This window comes from Nannobrachium achirus (genome assembly GCF_963921795.1).
Source record: "Nannobrachium achirus genome assembly, chromosome: 12".
NCBI classification, from domain to species: domain Eukaryota; kingdom Metazoa; phylum Chordata; class Actinopteri; order Myctophiformes; family Myctophidae; genus Nannobrachium; species Nannobrachium achirus.
Genome location: NC_137832.1, coordinates 25,358,525 through 25,376,063, shown reverse-complemented (window position 1 = coordinate 25,376,063; position 17,539 = coordinate 25,358,525). Strand labels below are relative to the sequence as shown.

The 17,539-nt window shown below is 42.3% G+C and overlaps 1 protein-coding gene across 1 annotated transcript in view; it reads left to right on the top strand.

The window, feature by feature from the left end:
- Positions 1–17,539, top strand: part of arvcfb (ARVCF delta catenin family member b) — a gene marked incomplete at its 5' end in the record, with an annotated part of 181,166 nt that overhangs the window by 61,751 nt on the left and 101,876 nt on the right. The window contains 2 exons of the mRNA XM_080738997.1: positions 2,750–2,908; positions 14,491–14,613. Of these exons, the coding sequence (XP_080595123.1) occupies positions 2,750–2,908; positions 14,491–14,613 (282 nt within the window). The remainder of the gene's footprint in view (positions 1–2,749; positions 2,909–14,490; positions 14,614–17,539) is intronic.

Here is a 17,539-nt window from a genome sequence, read left to right as displayed (position 1 = left end):
TTACGATTACTAAATGAGTTGGCAACTAAGTGAATAATCGATTCAATTACGATTTATCGATTAATCGTTGCAGCTCTACTAGATATATCTATCTTTAAAGTGGTATCTGATCCCAGAGCAGGAAGTGCTACATTTGGATCTAAAGAGAAGTATTCACCACTACAGTTCTTCATCACTGACTGAAGTCTATACTGTAGCTTCCCTCTTTCTCAAATCATTTCATTTTGTTTTGGATGTGTTGAATCATCTTGGATGTGTTATTTGGCTCATTTCTCTGCAACTCTTTTCCTTTCTCTCTCCTTTTCTCCGCTTATTCCCTCGACGCTTTCTTCTCTCTTACCCACCCTCCATGTTACTCCTCCTGACTTCATGTCTCTTTCTCTTTCCTTGGGATTGTTTTTTTGCTTATCAATGATTGCCTCAAATGCCTTCCTTCCCCTCTGTCTCACGAGGGTTGTGATTTCGTCACACGGATTCAGGGTAGCATGTGAGAGCTAACTGTATGTGAGGGTATTCTTCCGCCAGCCAATGACCTCACACAATTTCCTTCTCATAACCTCAATGAGGAAACGCACAGGAAGTGTGTTTTTCTCACGCTCACAGAGGGTGAGGTGGGGCCTCCTTTAAAGGACCATACCTCCATCAATACATGGCATTGTCTATTCACATTATACAGTATCAATATCATGTATGTTGTCTATTTTATCCATTAATGGCTTTATTTTTATTTATTTTTTTCAGATTAGTTTTTCATTTTCTCCATAGTCATTAAAACACACTCCACAATAACTGAGCTAGTGTTGACTGAAAATAATTTCACAGAAGTCATGGATTGAATTTTCTATCTTGTCTATTTTGAGCATGCATGCATTGATAAAAAATATGTGGAAACATTAATAAATAATAATTTAGTGTTTCGTTTTTAAATGTAGGATTACCTGTCTTAAGCAATCAATCAATCAATCAATCAATCAATCAATTAAACTTTATTTATAAAGCACATTTTACACAACCTTAAGCTGACCAAAGTGCTGTACAGGTGAAAAGAAGTTTAAAAATATACAAAACACAATATGCAGGAAAAAATGTACATCAAGAAAAAAAAGCAAGTTTAAAGTTTCTGCAAGTACATTTTCATACCATACTGAAATGAATGGAAACCGTTTGGTTCCAAAATGTAACTACTTAGAAAATGGTCAGCAGTAATGTACAGTAGCCTATATTGTGACTTGTAGTTCAGTCTTCAGATAAACTTTATTATCCCACACGAGGGAATTTATTTGGTCCATTGCTTCAGACATACAAACCATAAAAATCCACAGTAAAACAACCCGAATACACAGAAAGTCGACAGCATAGACACATTAAATCAACATTGAGTAAGAGAATATACAATCTAATAAAAACAGTTAATCAGTTAATAGTCCATGTTTGACAGTGCAGTGAAGTGCAAAGTGAAATAAAACCCATGAGGAATAAAATAATTCCAGCAGAATGGTCCTTTAAATGTTCACTTTTTATCCTTACCTGATAGACCCTTTAAAATCAAGGTCTCTGCATTAAATATTAACCAAGTATTGCCCGGAAGGCTCGATTGACCCAATTCATATAGTCTCAAGGGATCTGCCTGAGCACAGTTTCTCTAACATAAACCTCTGTCAGTCTCATATGCTGGTATTAAAATGTTGCGCTAGTTTGAGTAATATAATGTTTGAGCATATTTAGGACTCGCTCTCAACGGTGCAACAGAATGTATTCGAAAGTTGGAATTTGCTGTGTTCCCACGTGGTTCATTGGGTTGTATCAGACCCGTTGAAACAAGTTCCAAATCCACTGGAAGCTGGCTTGGGCAAATAAATTATTGAATATTATCAATATTAGATGAATGTTCTTCATTTACAATGGAGGTTTATGGGAGGGTTGTAACTCTCCCTCTCAGTTGCCCGTGGGTGAATATGATGCTGTCAACAGCAGGAGGCCAGCGGCCCTCCAAGCACGTGTACATGTGTTTTGGAATAAAGCACCCAATAAATTACTCTGCCACTTACCCGGTTGTTGGTTGGCTTGGGTTCATGGCGCTTACTCCGATACTCCATCCTTGCACTTTGTATGTCACTAGATAAGAGTATCTCCTTAATAGGCCTAGAATTATTGAATGCTTTAAGAAAAAGTCGTGAAAATGTGTGCAAATCTTTGACTATGTATTTTCAAAGCGAACGTTTGTAACTAAAATTTGGCTTCTGGGGGGTCCCTGGAACTAAATATTTTGAGATGGGGGTCCTTCACATGAAAAGGTTTGAGAACCACTGACACAGTAGTCTCTCAAGAACAGGCTAACTGAGCTTCATTTAAGTGAAAAGGACCTTTTCTTTGACGATGGCTGGCCAGATTGCTGAGATAGAAACATCGTTTTTTCAAAAAGTCTTAGAAGGATTCAAAAGACACTTATAGAATCGGGTCACAATTCTAATTTTCACGATTTTTCAAAAATAGCAGATCTACAAGCGAGTGCCGCGCTGTGAGCTTGTATATCTGCTATTTTTCAATAGTTAAAGCATAAAATAATGATACACAATAATGTGTACCCGTTCTAAATGGGTTTTTAATGCCTTGGCTCAAATGCAAGTTCACACACGCAAGCACGGAGCAACAATTTCTTTGTTGAGATTTGACGTTTAATTACCTGTATTGTTATGTTGTAATGCATACTAAACCCTAATCGCACTCTCTCCTCCTCTCCTCCACCCAGGAGCAGAGTCCCAGTAACGCCACGTCCCTGGCCATGATGCAGGAGCCCCAGGACATGGTGGAGGAGACGGTTACCATCGAGGAGGACCCAGGAACCCCAACGTCCCACGTCTCAGTGGTCACCTCTGATGATGGCACCACGCGACGCACAGAGACCAAGGTAATACGCGTACACACACACGCACACGCACGCACACACACACACACACACACACACACACACACACACACACACACACACACACACACACACACACACACACACAGTGGTGTGATATGGATTTTAGAAGTGGTGCCCCTCTAAATTCGTGACATGCGCGTGCTTGCACGTGAGGCGGCGAGGCGCGTGCGCGTGCAGCTAAATAAGTCTCCAACCGAGCCCACAGCATCTCACCCCTGCACACACACACACACACACACACACACACACACACACACACACACACACACACACACACACACACACACACACACACACACACATACACTTCCACATCACCCGTCTCTCTCTCTGTCATGTTCCATATTTCCCAACAAAGCACATGATTTGTCCCCCCAACACATACACATACACACACACACACACACACACACACACACACACACACACACACACACACACACACACACACACACACACACACACACACACACACACACACTTTTTCGATAGACTTTACAGTTAAGGATTACATACAGTATTTACTGTATGTTCCAAGGGCATTCGGTCTATCTGCAGTTGTGCAGAACGTGGTCACATGTCAACATTAATCTTTCCAGTACCTCATTCCATGTTGTGACAATGACACAATATCTCCCAGCACTGGGGTCTGTAAAGTTCAAGTTGTTTATCTTATCTTAAACTGGTGCAGGCACATGGGAGCATTTGTCCCCGAGATGTAATGAATAGATGCTACACATGTAAGTGGAGGGATGAAGGTAGATTAGCATGCACACCGCTTGGCTACATGGGAAATATTATAGTACCTTCAATGTGTTGGACGTACCGGTATACAGTATTATGGAATATTTGGTTTAATATTATTATGCTATATCTGTCTCATGAATGCATACAATATTTTTATTGAATAGAAAATGAGCAATATATTTATTTTGGTTTGGTGATGAATTGGATCTGCTTTTAGGCACTCTGAGAAAGCACACTACGGGCCCTATTCTTGCCAGTGCCTTACCCATTAGCCTTAACCACTACCCGTGAATTACGGGCAAGGCAGCTGGCATTGTCCCTAAACAGTATGTTGGGGCCACTATACCCGCTATACATTTGTTGACTCTGTTATTTGCGCCTTGAGGTGTGGCCGTGGGCGTGTTTTTGCTCTTTCCCTAAAATTGCTATTTTGGCCACTCACGTTTGGAAAGCACATTGTGAATGTCATTAGAATTTTACTGTAATCTGCAATAGTGTGACTATTAATTCTAGGTTGTGTTTTTTTATCAGCAGTTACCTGTTAAGCTTATCAAAGACTAATACTAATACAATGTTGTTTGATCTGGGTTTGCTATAACCACACCATTTTGTTTAATTAATCCAGACCAGAACACAAGCAGATTGCTGTAATTTAAAGTTCTAAACAACCAGCAATGTGTGAGTGATAATTCTGTGTATCAAATATAAATGTATTCTAAGGCAACATCGCTCTTTTATCGGCAGAGGAGAGAGCTCAAGATTGTGCTGGGGATAACGGTTCTCTTAAAGGCAATGGCATCTGGCACGGTGACTGGTTTGATTGGTCTGCACATTTCTGTACCAAGCGCGCTGCTCATTTCTCTTGTGAATACCCTCAGGCCACCAACAGTCTTGTTATTTAATTATTTAAACTACAACTACAGAACTACAGATCCCATAGCAGCCTGTGGCGAAAATGCAAATGAACAGCTGAAATTTGTGAAAATGAAGAATTCGCTTCCTCACTCCCTGCATATTACAATGGTCAGTGCCTGTCCCACTAGGAGAAAAATGGGACTGACAAGAGTTTTGTTCATTTACCGGTAACAGTAGGATAACCTGCTATTTGTTTACAATCACTTGTTGTTTGGCACCAGAGTGTCTGTGATATTTATTTTTGTTATTATGGGGGTGGTGCTTTCCTACTTTGTGAGGTTATTAAGAAGCCTGTTTGTTTGACCCGCACTCTGCTTCTGTGTGTCGTTTGTTTCTCTGTAAGGTTGTACCATCTAATGTGAAGGTGAGTGGGTTCTGTTTCATGTGGACTTTGCTTTGGCTCCACTCACCTGCACCACCAGTGTGTGTGTGTGTGTGTGTGTGTGTGTGTGTGTGTGTGTGTGTGTGTGTGTGTGTGTGTGTGTGTGTGTGTGTGTGTGTGTGTGTGTGTGTGTGTGTGTGTGTGTGTGTGTGTGTGTGTGTGTGTGTGTGTGTGTGTGTGTGTGTGTGTTCGTTTGCGTGTGCGCGTGCGCCCATTCCCATTGGTGGGCAAGGCATGTCACGCAGACTCTGTCACCTTATGCAGCATCACAAGCTAATGCACTAATACGCTGGACCACTGGTTCTCAACTTCAGTACTAGAGCAGTGGTTCTCAACCTTTTAAGGCCGCAACTAAGGACCCCTCACCCTTATACACTTTGTATAACACGGTTCTATTGTGAAAATAGCAGATAAATTGTGAGCATGTAGATCGGCTATTTGTACAATTTCTGCCTCTAATATTTGACAATTTGGCAAATGTTTAATTTGTTGGTATTAAAGTCCTTAAATTGTCACTTTGGAAATGTGCAGATACCCTCTATACACTTAAACTTTATGTTGGTTTGTTTACTGTTGAGTGAGAAAACAATGTTGCATATTAAGCCAATCATCTGGGGACCCAATCATGTGGGGGTCCTGACCCACAGGTTGAGAACCACTGTCTTAGAGCACCCCCAAAAAAAAAAACCACCAGAGCACTGATGGTTTTCATTCTAGGCTTGTGATCGGTGACTGATTGAGACTAGAAACACTGGTTGAATGTCAGTAGATGCCTGGTGGGGCACCTGGTGAATGTCACTACTCACTACTGTAGATACCGGTACCTGGTACAACTAGGAGAGGTAAAACTAGCAGTAGAAGTTGAGAACCACAGATTCTATTCTATCAAATAAAAATGTGTGTCCCGAGCACAGCGCTTGCTGCTTCCACCGTTTGGGATTAGCCCTGGTTGCTATCTTTCATATTGTACACGTACTTGCTTTAAACGCTACTGTAACGTATTGTTGTGTCATAGACGCGTGCCTCCTTTTTCTGCACCAGTCCGCCTAGCCCCCCCCCCCACCGCACCCGCCTCCCCGCCCACCCGCTCTGTCCCAGACCATGCCCACTGACTCGCTTCCCTGCGTAGATTGCGTAGCAAGGTCTCCGCCTCTCACAAGCAAGGTCTCATGGTCGTACATGACTACATGCAATTGATCACAGCACAATAGAAAATAACAAATGTGAGCTGTAATAGCAGTAAAATGACAACATGGCTATAGTAGCCTATAGCATCATTCCCACCGGATAAAATATCGTTTTAAAATCGAGGATGATAGCGTCATGCAGTGGTGTAAAAAGTAGGCTACCCAAATGTTTACCTTAAGTAAAAGTATCAATGCGATATAGAAATACTCTGTTACAAGTAGACCTAAAAGTCCAGAATTCACAATGTATTCTACACGAAAAAGTATTGGCAACAATATGTACTTACAGTACCAAAAGTAAAAGGACTCATTATGCAGAATGTGTAATGAGCAGAATGTCTACAAGCTGGGTCGCATCGCGGACGAAATCGATATGCTTTATAATAGACTAATAATCAAAATCTAAAAAGTAACTAAAGCGTCATGTTGTCGATAGCAGGACAACAGGACGGCAGTTGTTGTTAATTATCGATATAGTTAGCTTAATTATTGTTGTTCACAGAGAAGCGCCTCACTTTCCCATTTTTATTTTCTTCCGAGTGCTAAATGCGTCGCATCGCGGCCGAAATTGATTACGACAGAAGTGTTTTGTAATAATAATAATCAAAATCTAAAAAGTAGTATCTAAATAAAGCATCATGTTGTCAGCAGTAGGACTTTTTCTTCGTTCCATTTTCTTCCGAGTGTGCGACTGCGTCTGTGTGTAGAGGAGCTTGCTTACGCGAGCTACGCAGCGAGGCGTCATCTACGCAATCTACGCAGGGAAGCGAGTCAGTGGGACAGAGCGGGGGAGCGGGGAGGCGGGTGCGGGGGGGGGGCTAGGCGGACTGGTGCAGAAAAAGGAGGCACGCGTCATAGACACGTTTTCTCTGACTCCACCCCCTCTTCCTCATGGTCGTCTCTTTGTTTAGTCTCCCAGTAATATTTACCAGTAGACAGTTTCACCAGTAGGTATTGTGGTACAGTTACTGTAACAACTGAGCAGCCATTTAATATTCTGTGTACAGCCAGCCCTTGCATTTTTCTAAAACACAGTCAAGATAAAATCAACTTCAGCAACTAGATTTATTACACAAGTCCCGGAAAAGAGGCGCTGTGATTGGCCAGTACAGTCACTTTGATTGGCAGTTGTGCCGAATGCTCACCCCAAAACATGATTTATGAGACTGTGGTGGCTTGTGTGGTAGAACCAAGGCATGGATGTGTTTGTAATGACAACTAGTAAACACATTCATGAAAAAGACAATCAATTTTGACCGCAACCAATAGTGCAAAAGCTATAGGCTTATAGGCTCCACTCTATGCTATGAGGGCTGCTGGGATCTGCTGGGGAAACTGGACAATTTCTGCCTAATAGACCCAATGGACAATAATTTGGGATCAATATAAGTAGGAAAATGAGCCTAGATGTTATTTAGGGCGGTGTTGTCCCTTAAGTACAGTATTATTATGAAAAAGGAAAAACACCCGCACACTGTCTTCAAATGCAATAAAACAGGGTTTTAATGGGAAATCACAACGTTTTGGTCTGTTAGACATTCATCAGGTAATCCTTGGTTAATGCTGTTAGATCAGGTAATCCAAAGATTACCTGATGGAGGTCTAACAGACCAAAACGCTGTGATTTCCCATTAACACCTTTTTATTACATCTTCTGAAGACAGTGTGCAGGAGGTTTTCTTTCTCAGTGTGTTGGACCCTTGTTTGGTCTTCTCCTACGCACCTGTCACCTTTTAGGTGTACAAGAGACTTGCTTTTTAAGTACATATACTGTGCAAAAAATGGCTGGGGTCCCCCAGGGCTCTATACTTGGCCCGCTCCTTTTTTTCCTCTGCACCAAATCTACTGTACAAGCTCACAACGTGCCGTGCTGCGCTATGACGTGCTCATCTTGACGTGTTGTGATCTGAGAACATAGAATAAGGACGCTAGGGTTTATGTCGTTAACAAATGCTGTAATGTAATTCAGGCTTTCATATTGTGAATGGGGTGGCGTAGTAGCTTCACACTGTGAAAGACTAGGTGGTGACGCGTCAGGTGGAAAGAATCCAAAAAGACAGCTTTTTCACAAAGTGCTTTCTAGAAGGCAGAGGGTACAAATAAACCTGACATATGTAATTTGAGTGACTTCTTCCCACTAAATTATAATAACAGTGAACAGACAATGTACTGAAGTCAAGTCAGTTATAAACGAATCGTTTAGGAACACATTTTCCACAGGACGCTTCCTAAAGTACTGTGTGTGTGTGTGCCTACTTTGCACCAAAAGGCGGGCAGAGTCAACTGAGGTCAAATGTATCCACCGAACAAACAGGCTTGAAACAAAACTCTGGCCTGTGTATTCTGTGTAGTCAACCATGACCTGGCACTAACAGGGTGGTAGAAGGGCATTCTGGGTACAGCCAGCACTCAGGAGACGGGAGACGGTCATTAAAACGTATGTGTTCTAAATAATCCGTCCCTGTTTGTGATTGCGTCTTTTACAAGGGGGTTGGACGGACACATATACACACATACCTGTACATAGACAAACACACACACACACACACACACACACACACACACACACACACACACACACACACACACACACACACACACACACACACACACATGCACGCGCGCGCGCACACACACACACACACACACACACATGCACGCGCGCACACACACACACACACACACACACTCGCCAACAACACACAAAACACAAAGATAGACCGAAGATAAACACCCACATACATGCACTATTAATATTTACACCCAAAGCTCACGGATGCGACAGGCAAACATACTGTACGCATAAACATAAACATACAGAGCTTTGGACACTGTGTGCTCGTTTGTCTGGACATGCAGACACTGGCTCGCACAGGCACATCCACTGTTTGTTTTCACAAACAATATTATGCAGGCTCACACAGACATATTGGACACTCATGCTCTCAGGCAGGCATGCATAATATACTGTAGAGAGATACGCTGACACATACACAGAAACAGCTCTCTAAAGCATGGTCCATGCTTCCCTGCACACCTGCTTTCACAAGCGTCATCCGTTGCAGAGGGGCTCGCGAGCCTGGCCGCACAGGTCATAAAATTAAGCTCATTAAAGTGGCCATGGCTTGGCAATGAAACAAAAGATGAGCATTGTGGTCGTGCTCAGTGGGCTTATTTGCAAATGAAGATGAATGAAGGAAATGTATTGTTCGTAACTGAGTGAACGGAAGCACAACACGTCTGTTTCATGTAATTCAAGCGACAAACAAGACTTTTCTAGAGCCAGCAGCTGTCGTTGAACGTAAAATAACAATTTTGTTGGTCTTTCGGGATGTTTCTCTGTCTACTTTCACAACAAGAACAACAACACACTGGTGACAGAAAATACAGATGTCAGACAGCCACTGGGAGTACAGTATGTCGCACAACGCAGGGCTGCATATTGCATCCGGGCTTATTGAGGGGTTGTTCTAGTCGCGAGGTAGAAGAGAGGAAGGACACTCCTTATACGGGCCTGTCGTCCCCGCTGGGAGGAGACAGGCCAGGCTGGGTTCTGGAAGTCATTTAAAGGAGAGGAGCCGATTAATGTTGAGCAATGATCTTCTGACAGCCATCTTCTAATTAGTGGCACAGTGAGAGAGAGCCGCCTGAGGGTCTACATACAATACAATACAGTACAGTATGAAGAGACACAAGCCTTTTTTGTCTGTCACACACGTGCACGCACGCACACACTCACAGCACACATGCACACACACACACACACACACACACACACACACACACACACACACACACACACACACACACACACACACACACACACACACACACACACACACACACACACACACACACACTGCCTTAATGGCTTTTCGTCTTTCTCTTTGTTTCACAGGTTCTGGTGTATTTCTACTGTTCATGTATGGAAATTCAGTTTGACTCTCTTTTCATCCTGTTCCTCGGATTCCACTCTCTTCCGTGTGATTCTATACCAACACCACCCTTCCTTTCACGTGCCTCTACTCCATCTCCAAGTTGGCTTACTGTAGCATTCATACGCTCCTTTGAGTGAACACAAGACTTTCCATAAAAGTGTTAACAGTTGATACACTTACCTCCCTTGATGGGCATCCTGCCTTCATCTACCAAAAATGAAATAAAAACAACTTTCATGTATCTGATGTCTGTTTGGCAGTGGTAAACACATTTCTGAGGTTTGTGGGTAGTGTTTCTAAAATGTAATTTCTTCTGACTTCAAACATTACAATTGTTTTAGCGGGACTGTGACAGTTGGCAATTGAGAATGGATGGTCTATCTAACATAATAACCTTTGAATTAAAGTAATCTGGCCTAAAACTATGGCACGTGACGTGTGTTGACGTCTCTAATGTGTGCATAGTGGAAAATACTCAATGTCCATTTAACTCTGAGAGTATAAATATGGGCCGGTCCATTTGGGTAAATTGGAACGGCCCACTCCCAGTTACAGTAAATTAACACCCAGGATTTTATTGTGTTTGTACATGCTGTTTTATGCTTTGTGCCAGCCGGGCTTCCACATCCTCGCTCCCATCCTGTTTTATTTCTCCTTGGCTTTTCTCCAGCTCTCCCTCCCTCTGTCTGTCTGGCTGCTGCTGGACCTGTACAACCACTGTTCCACTACTGATCCATAGACTTGAGTTAATGAGAGTTAGAAGGTAGACCACACAAGCAAATCCAAAACATCCACCATACCCTGTAACACGCTCGACCGGGAGTGGTTTCTGGGTTAATAATAATTCATGTCCGCACTGAAGAGACACTTATTTATTCAGGCTTTTGGACAATAATGTGTTTGTTTCTGTTTTGTTAAGCGCCTTGGGTTTTTCAAAGGCGCTATATAAATTCATGTTATTATTATTATTATTAATGTTTCAGCTACATGCCGAACAGTAGCTCTGGTCCACAGCGTTAGAAGAAGTTCTCCTTAACGTTATGTTACCTTTCAGCCGTTGCCCGGCATGCATGCCCGCACACCCCCGGTAGTGCAGCCTCGCTTCTCTAGTAAAAATAAAAAATACACTTTCGCTACTCACCAAAACAAAGACGGTTTTAACTCATACAGTGCCGCCGGCCACAAGGGGCGCTAGAGTGCCAGAAATGTCTCTATAGACCTTCGCTCTAGCTTCCGTCGACACTGTCCCAAGTGCCTTGGGATTTCACTCCAGCCAATGCTATGGGTGACGAGAGGAGGAAGCTAGCTGACACGTAGCCAAAATGCTAACCCATTTAGAAGCCCGATCTAAAGCTATTTCAGTCGCAAAAAACTTTTTCTTTGGGTCTGGGAACACAATCCGGAGAAAATCCTGTCTAAAGATGTGATTTATCATTGGAGTGGGCGGCGCGATGCGGCCTGTGTATGGCCGAGTGTTGGCCTGGACCATGGATGGAAATTTAGACCGGGGCTTCGTTGAGGCCTCCGATTAAATAATTCATTTTATTAAATATCCCGAACTAGTTCGGGATAGGCACCCTGGAATACGCCGCGCCGCCGACAGTATTGAGGTTTTTTTGGGGGGCTCTAAACTTTATTTTAAACCATTTTCAATGGAATAAATCGTCGGACCATCTAGCGTCTCTCGTTGGCTAGCGCTGGACGAGCAAGGACCACCCACGTTGCTCCAAGCAGCTCGGGGTAAGTAAAATAGCAAATAAAATATTGTATTGGATTGAAATAAAGCCGAACTTGTTCGGGATAGGCACTGTAAGGGTTAAGATGTTGAAAGCTTACTGTCCTTAGTGGGAACGGAACACTCAGAGCCCTCCACCTCACGTCTAAAATACACTTTTTGACCAGAAAAGAAAATATTCCACTGAATGAAAAAAAAAAAAAAAAAAAAAAAAAAATTTGGTTACTCCTGTGCCCCCTACAGATCTTGTCAATAGAAATGTTCCATTGACCAAAGTGTATTTTTTTATTTTTAGAGACAAGGTAACATAGCGTTAAGGAGAATTCCTTCTAACGCTGTAGACCAGAGCTAGCCAAATAGTTGTTAGAAGGAACTATGAAGGCAAGCTGTCATATAATGTAAGGTAGCAGTGGTTGGAAAGAGGTAGACCTCATCTATAAAATTTGTGCCAACCGACAAAATAACTACTGTACACGCCATGCCAGGAGCAGTATCAGACATTATTCTGGACTGTGGGGTTCTGACTGTGAGACAGCACTGACGTAGACATATTTTATTAGGAAGATGAACCCAAAACAACCAAACAATAGACCCCTTTTCCACATCAGCAAGTGTTGCCAATGGTACTAATTAAGTTTGTGTTCCATTCAGGTCAAACAAAGGCAGGGTGCTGCTATTGTACAAGTTGGATCACTGAAAAGGTCCTGCAACATGAAATGGAACAGAACCATAATTAGTATCATTATTTAACACCTGTGTTTACCCTACTAAATGATTTTCTTGTCAAAATTACACGGTCGATTGACACAAAGAAAACTCAACTGCATTGTCTGACTGCAATGAGGACATTTTCTTCTCTACCATGCACCATGTGTGTGCCTCCATCTGTGAACAGCTAATCTCTGCCACCGTTGGACTGACCGGCTTGAAACTTGGCACTCCCTCGAGGCCAAGGAAGAACCTCTGCCCCAACTTTTTATAGAATTACAGATTTTGTCCAAACCTCACGCAATTCGCTACACATAATCTCTATAGTCATGTGATCAAGACGTATCTTTGCACGCACACTCAGGGTAGGCCAAGGAAGAACCTCCACCCCACATTTTTCACATCTGCCTAATGGTGGGGCGGCATAGCTCAGGGGTAGAGAAACCGTCTTTAGAGCACGAAGGGTTCCCAAAGGGTTCCCAGTTCGAATCCAGGCTCCCCCTGAGTTAATATCGAAGAGTCCTTGAGCAAGACTCTGAACCCCAAGTTGCTCCCGGTGAGCAGGTTGGTGCCTTGCATGGTTTCCTCTGCCATTTGTGTATGAATGAGTGAATGTAATGTACAATCTATGTAAAGCGCCTTGGATAAAATCGCTATATACTGTAAATGCACCATTTACCACTTAATGGTGGTGCTCTTCAACTGTAGGTCGTACAATTTCTTCCCCCCTGGACTCCTTGAATCCTCACTCTCCATATTGGCCCCAGCCATTCGCACTGTATTACATTTTCCGCCTTTTCACGTTTCAAAACACACGTTTTGCTACTACTGCTACATTTTGTCGATAACTCACACAAATCGGTATGACTTTATCTCTGGGGTCATGTGAAATGTTTTGTCTCAAATCCCATTCCTCTTTTTATTTGTACCGCACGCCCGGTAAAAGACTGTCGTAAATGTGAGCGCTCGCATTTACTTTGCAGAAGAGTGAGAGAGAAAACAATGTATCATGGTAGTAATGCTCTAGTGTGCCTTTTATTACAGAACTGCTACGGTGCCTGAGCTACGATAGACGATTCACATCCACACATCCCATGTCAGCGATAACAATGAAGTCAATTTGTATGCCACCTTTCATAATACACGATGCAGCTCATACCAGCACAGCATTTTGAATACAAATGGAAAAGCACAGAGGCAAAGGAATGTTGGTTATAAAATACAAATTCAGTCTGTCTAGTAAAAGGCGTTTGTTGATAATAAGTTAAGCCAGCTGATTCAGTATATACTGTAGGAGTTGATATACCATCTAACGCAGGGGTGGGCAACTTTAATGATGGAGAGGGCCACTATATTTCCACATTCACTCCAGAGGGCCACATTGCATATTGTTACTGTCGAGCAAAAACCTCTCATCAGATCTGCTATTTTTGGAATCCTGAAATGTATTTTGTTTTGATTTAATTTCATAATATCCATTTATTTATACTTATGTTAAAGGAGCTATAGTCAACTTTTTCTTGAAAAACGGATGCTAAAATAAAAATAATGTTTCGAAAATATTTTATAAAAAAATAAGCTTCATATATGTGTTTCTATTAAAAAATGACCACAAAAAGCATAAAATAATGATAAAATAATCATTTATAGCTCCTTTAACTTTATGAACTTAAATACAAGTACATTGGACTTAAAAAATACATGTTAATACTAGTCATTCAACTACTAATATGAACGGAAATAATTAAAGCGGGTCATGTTTACATGTTTGGATTTGTAACTGTCTGAAATCAATATATCAGTATTCAGAAATTAACCAGCGGGCCGCATTAAGTGAAGGTGGGGGCCGCCAGTTGCCCATGTATGATCTAACGCAAGTACAGCAGGTATTCCTGCTCAGTCCTTCTGATTGCTGTGACCACCCAATCCACCTTTTTATCCAACCCTAGGTGACCAAAGTGGTCAAAACCATCATCCAACGAACCTACCACCCGGTGACGGTGACCGAGACCCTGACCGTGTCTGAATCCAGGCCGCCCACACGGACCCCCACCCCATCTGAGACAGACCCAGTAAACAGTGCTGTGCTCCCGTGTGAATTTTGCTGTGTTACCCCCCCCCCCCCCCTTTTTTTTTTCTTTTCTTCCTTTGAAAGGGATAGTTCACTTTTTCTTGAGTATCGAGACGTTTTCAGACTTGTACTGTAGGTCTCGATTTACTTTTCCATCAAATGTTGGTGGTTGCTAATGCCATTTCATTTTGTGATGAACACAAAGAAAAGTAATGTTAGTCCTACTACGGGAATAAAACATGGATAGACGGGTGCTGCTGATTTCTCCTGGTTTCTGTGTAAAGTAACAAAATACTCTTAAAAAAACTAAAACAGAACTATCCCTTTATCAAGGTTTTCCCACTAACAGCCGGGTGCTGTGTCTACTTACCCTGTCTATAAAAATGAATGCCGCAGAGACCATAAAAAACTCTTTAACAGAACTGTGAGTAGAGAGAGTGACGCCTTTAACAGTTTCGTAAACAGTTTGCACTTGTTATGTGCACACACCTTTCATAAGGACTGCTGGTTTACACACACACACACACACACACACACACACACACACACACACACACACACACACACACACACACACACACACACACACACACACCTTACAAAATACGCACACATACAGTACATACGGTATGCATATACATACTCACACACCAACAAAATGTACTCTCAAGCAAATACCCTATACATGCATACTCCCACATTTAACAATTCTCTTTTTAGCCCTGTGCGTGTTTACATACCATGCTCCAGTTAATTTCACAGAGGCTCCCGAAGCCCCCCTCTCCTCTCTTCCTCCTCCCTGTTTAGCGAGTTGTGAACTTCAGCACAGATCAAAGTTTGTTTGAAACCTGTGTGATGGCTCCCTCCGCAACCCCCTGCCAGACTCCTAAGGAGCAATGTTAGTGTAAGGGGTGGATCCATGGTAAGGCTTGGGAGGCTGTGTCAGTGTTCACGTCTTCTCCCTGCTCTCTCTGTTATGACAGGTAGCAGGTACAGGAGGATGGCACTGGAAAGGCCACATTTGAACTAGGGATGGGACGATATGAAAATGTCATATCACGATTATTGTGACAAAAGAAATCACGATTTACGATATTATCGCGATAATCAAAATCCATTTTCCTGGGGCAGAAAATGTGCCAAAAAAGCTGATCTACAAGCTCACTTGTGAGCTTGTAGATCTGCTATTTTTTGGCAAAGACATTTGATAGAGAGTGGAAAGAAAGTCTGTATACAGAGTTTAAGTGGTACCAGATATGCAGCTCGGCAAATAAAAGGTGAATTGATCTCGGTGCATGACGGAGGACGATATCACGATAAATTAAATCTCCACGATGCGATTATCGTGAGTGTTTTTTATCATGATAAACGATAATATTGCTTATCGTCCCATCACTAATTTGAACTGACTGGAGGACAGAACAGAACAGGATAGAATAGAATGGACCTTATTAAGCCAGGTTCATACTTCGGCGTATGGTGGTGTCATGCGCCGTTAATAGCTAACATTTAACCTCAAAATGCGTTGTGGGCTTATATATCTGCTATGTTCTGTCCGTGACTGCCATATAAAGGAGCATAAATTAGGCATAAGACCTTTCCCAACTGTGACAGAGGCATTTGGACATCTCAAGAGGGAAACTGTTAACTCACAGGGTGCTGATCCCGACTAAAATCGTGACAATTGATCGGAATCGGATTGGGGGCAAGAAAACGTGATCTGGACATCCCTATTTCTGATATTAAAACGTTGCCGTGGTTCCATGGCACACGGCACTGAAGCAAAAACTCAAATCCCCATAATCCATCAGGAGAAAACGGAATCAGGAAGTGAAATCCACCGTTGGAAGCAATGGAATGATCTGCAGGAAAATGGCTTTATCTCGGAATCTATCTCCAGATCGCGTTAAAACTAGCCATTCTCTACGGACCATAACAAAAGCATGGATGGCTGCGGTTATAATTTTTCATTACCGGGTGAAAGAAAAGACGAATCATTCATGGAGCCTCGAAGATCTAGTAAAAACACTGAAAAACCCCGGCAGAAGCTTAATAATTATATACCTGGCAACCACTATGTTGTTAAAGAGGCTTCAAGTACATCCATTGACAATGTGCACATGGCCTCTATTAGTGATTTAATGTGAAGACTGAGCTCTTGAGGCAGGGGGAAATGGCTGCTCTCCCCCTAACCCCGTGGTTACTATGGCAGCCCAAATGCTACCATAGTAACCTGTAAGCTGAAATGGCTAGCGGATCAGTGGCGGTACCATGTCTTCTGAAATGAATGGCGCCCTATTTCCACTTCTGTTCTTGCCTGTTAGCCTGTTATTTTTAAGGGCCCTACAGTATGTGGCCTACGCTCCATTTCTTTCTCTAAGTTCAGAATCTGACAAAGAGGCTTGTCATGAAGGGGATGATTATTACGGTATAATGCGACTGAAAGCATTCGCGTAGGATTTGTGTGAGCACCGTTCAGAGACAGGGAGAAAGAGTGTTTAAAAACAAATGTATTGTACAGTAATTACTGTACTCACAAAGTGGAAATGAGTTTCAGTGTTACTATATATATATATCAAGTTCACAGTGAAGGTGAAGCTAAAAGGAAAGCGAGTGAAAATATCTCTTTGTTTTTTCTATCTCTAATGAGCATGCACTAAAATCAAAGAGCCCATAAATTAAATGCTGTTTTCTCAAAGGGTGGAAAATCCTACATACTACACTAGCTTCCCTCATATCTTCTTTCCGTACTAATTCTCTCAGACATTCTCCTGAATAATATTTTAATTCTTTTCATTAAAAATGTTTAATGGAGCCTTATTTGCCCCTTTCAATAGACCACTGGTTCTATGGCGTCCTAGTTCACATCCTCAACCGTAGTGTCGGAAGATAGATGTTAGACATGATTCCGTTCTTGTTTCTTTCAC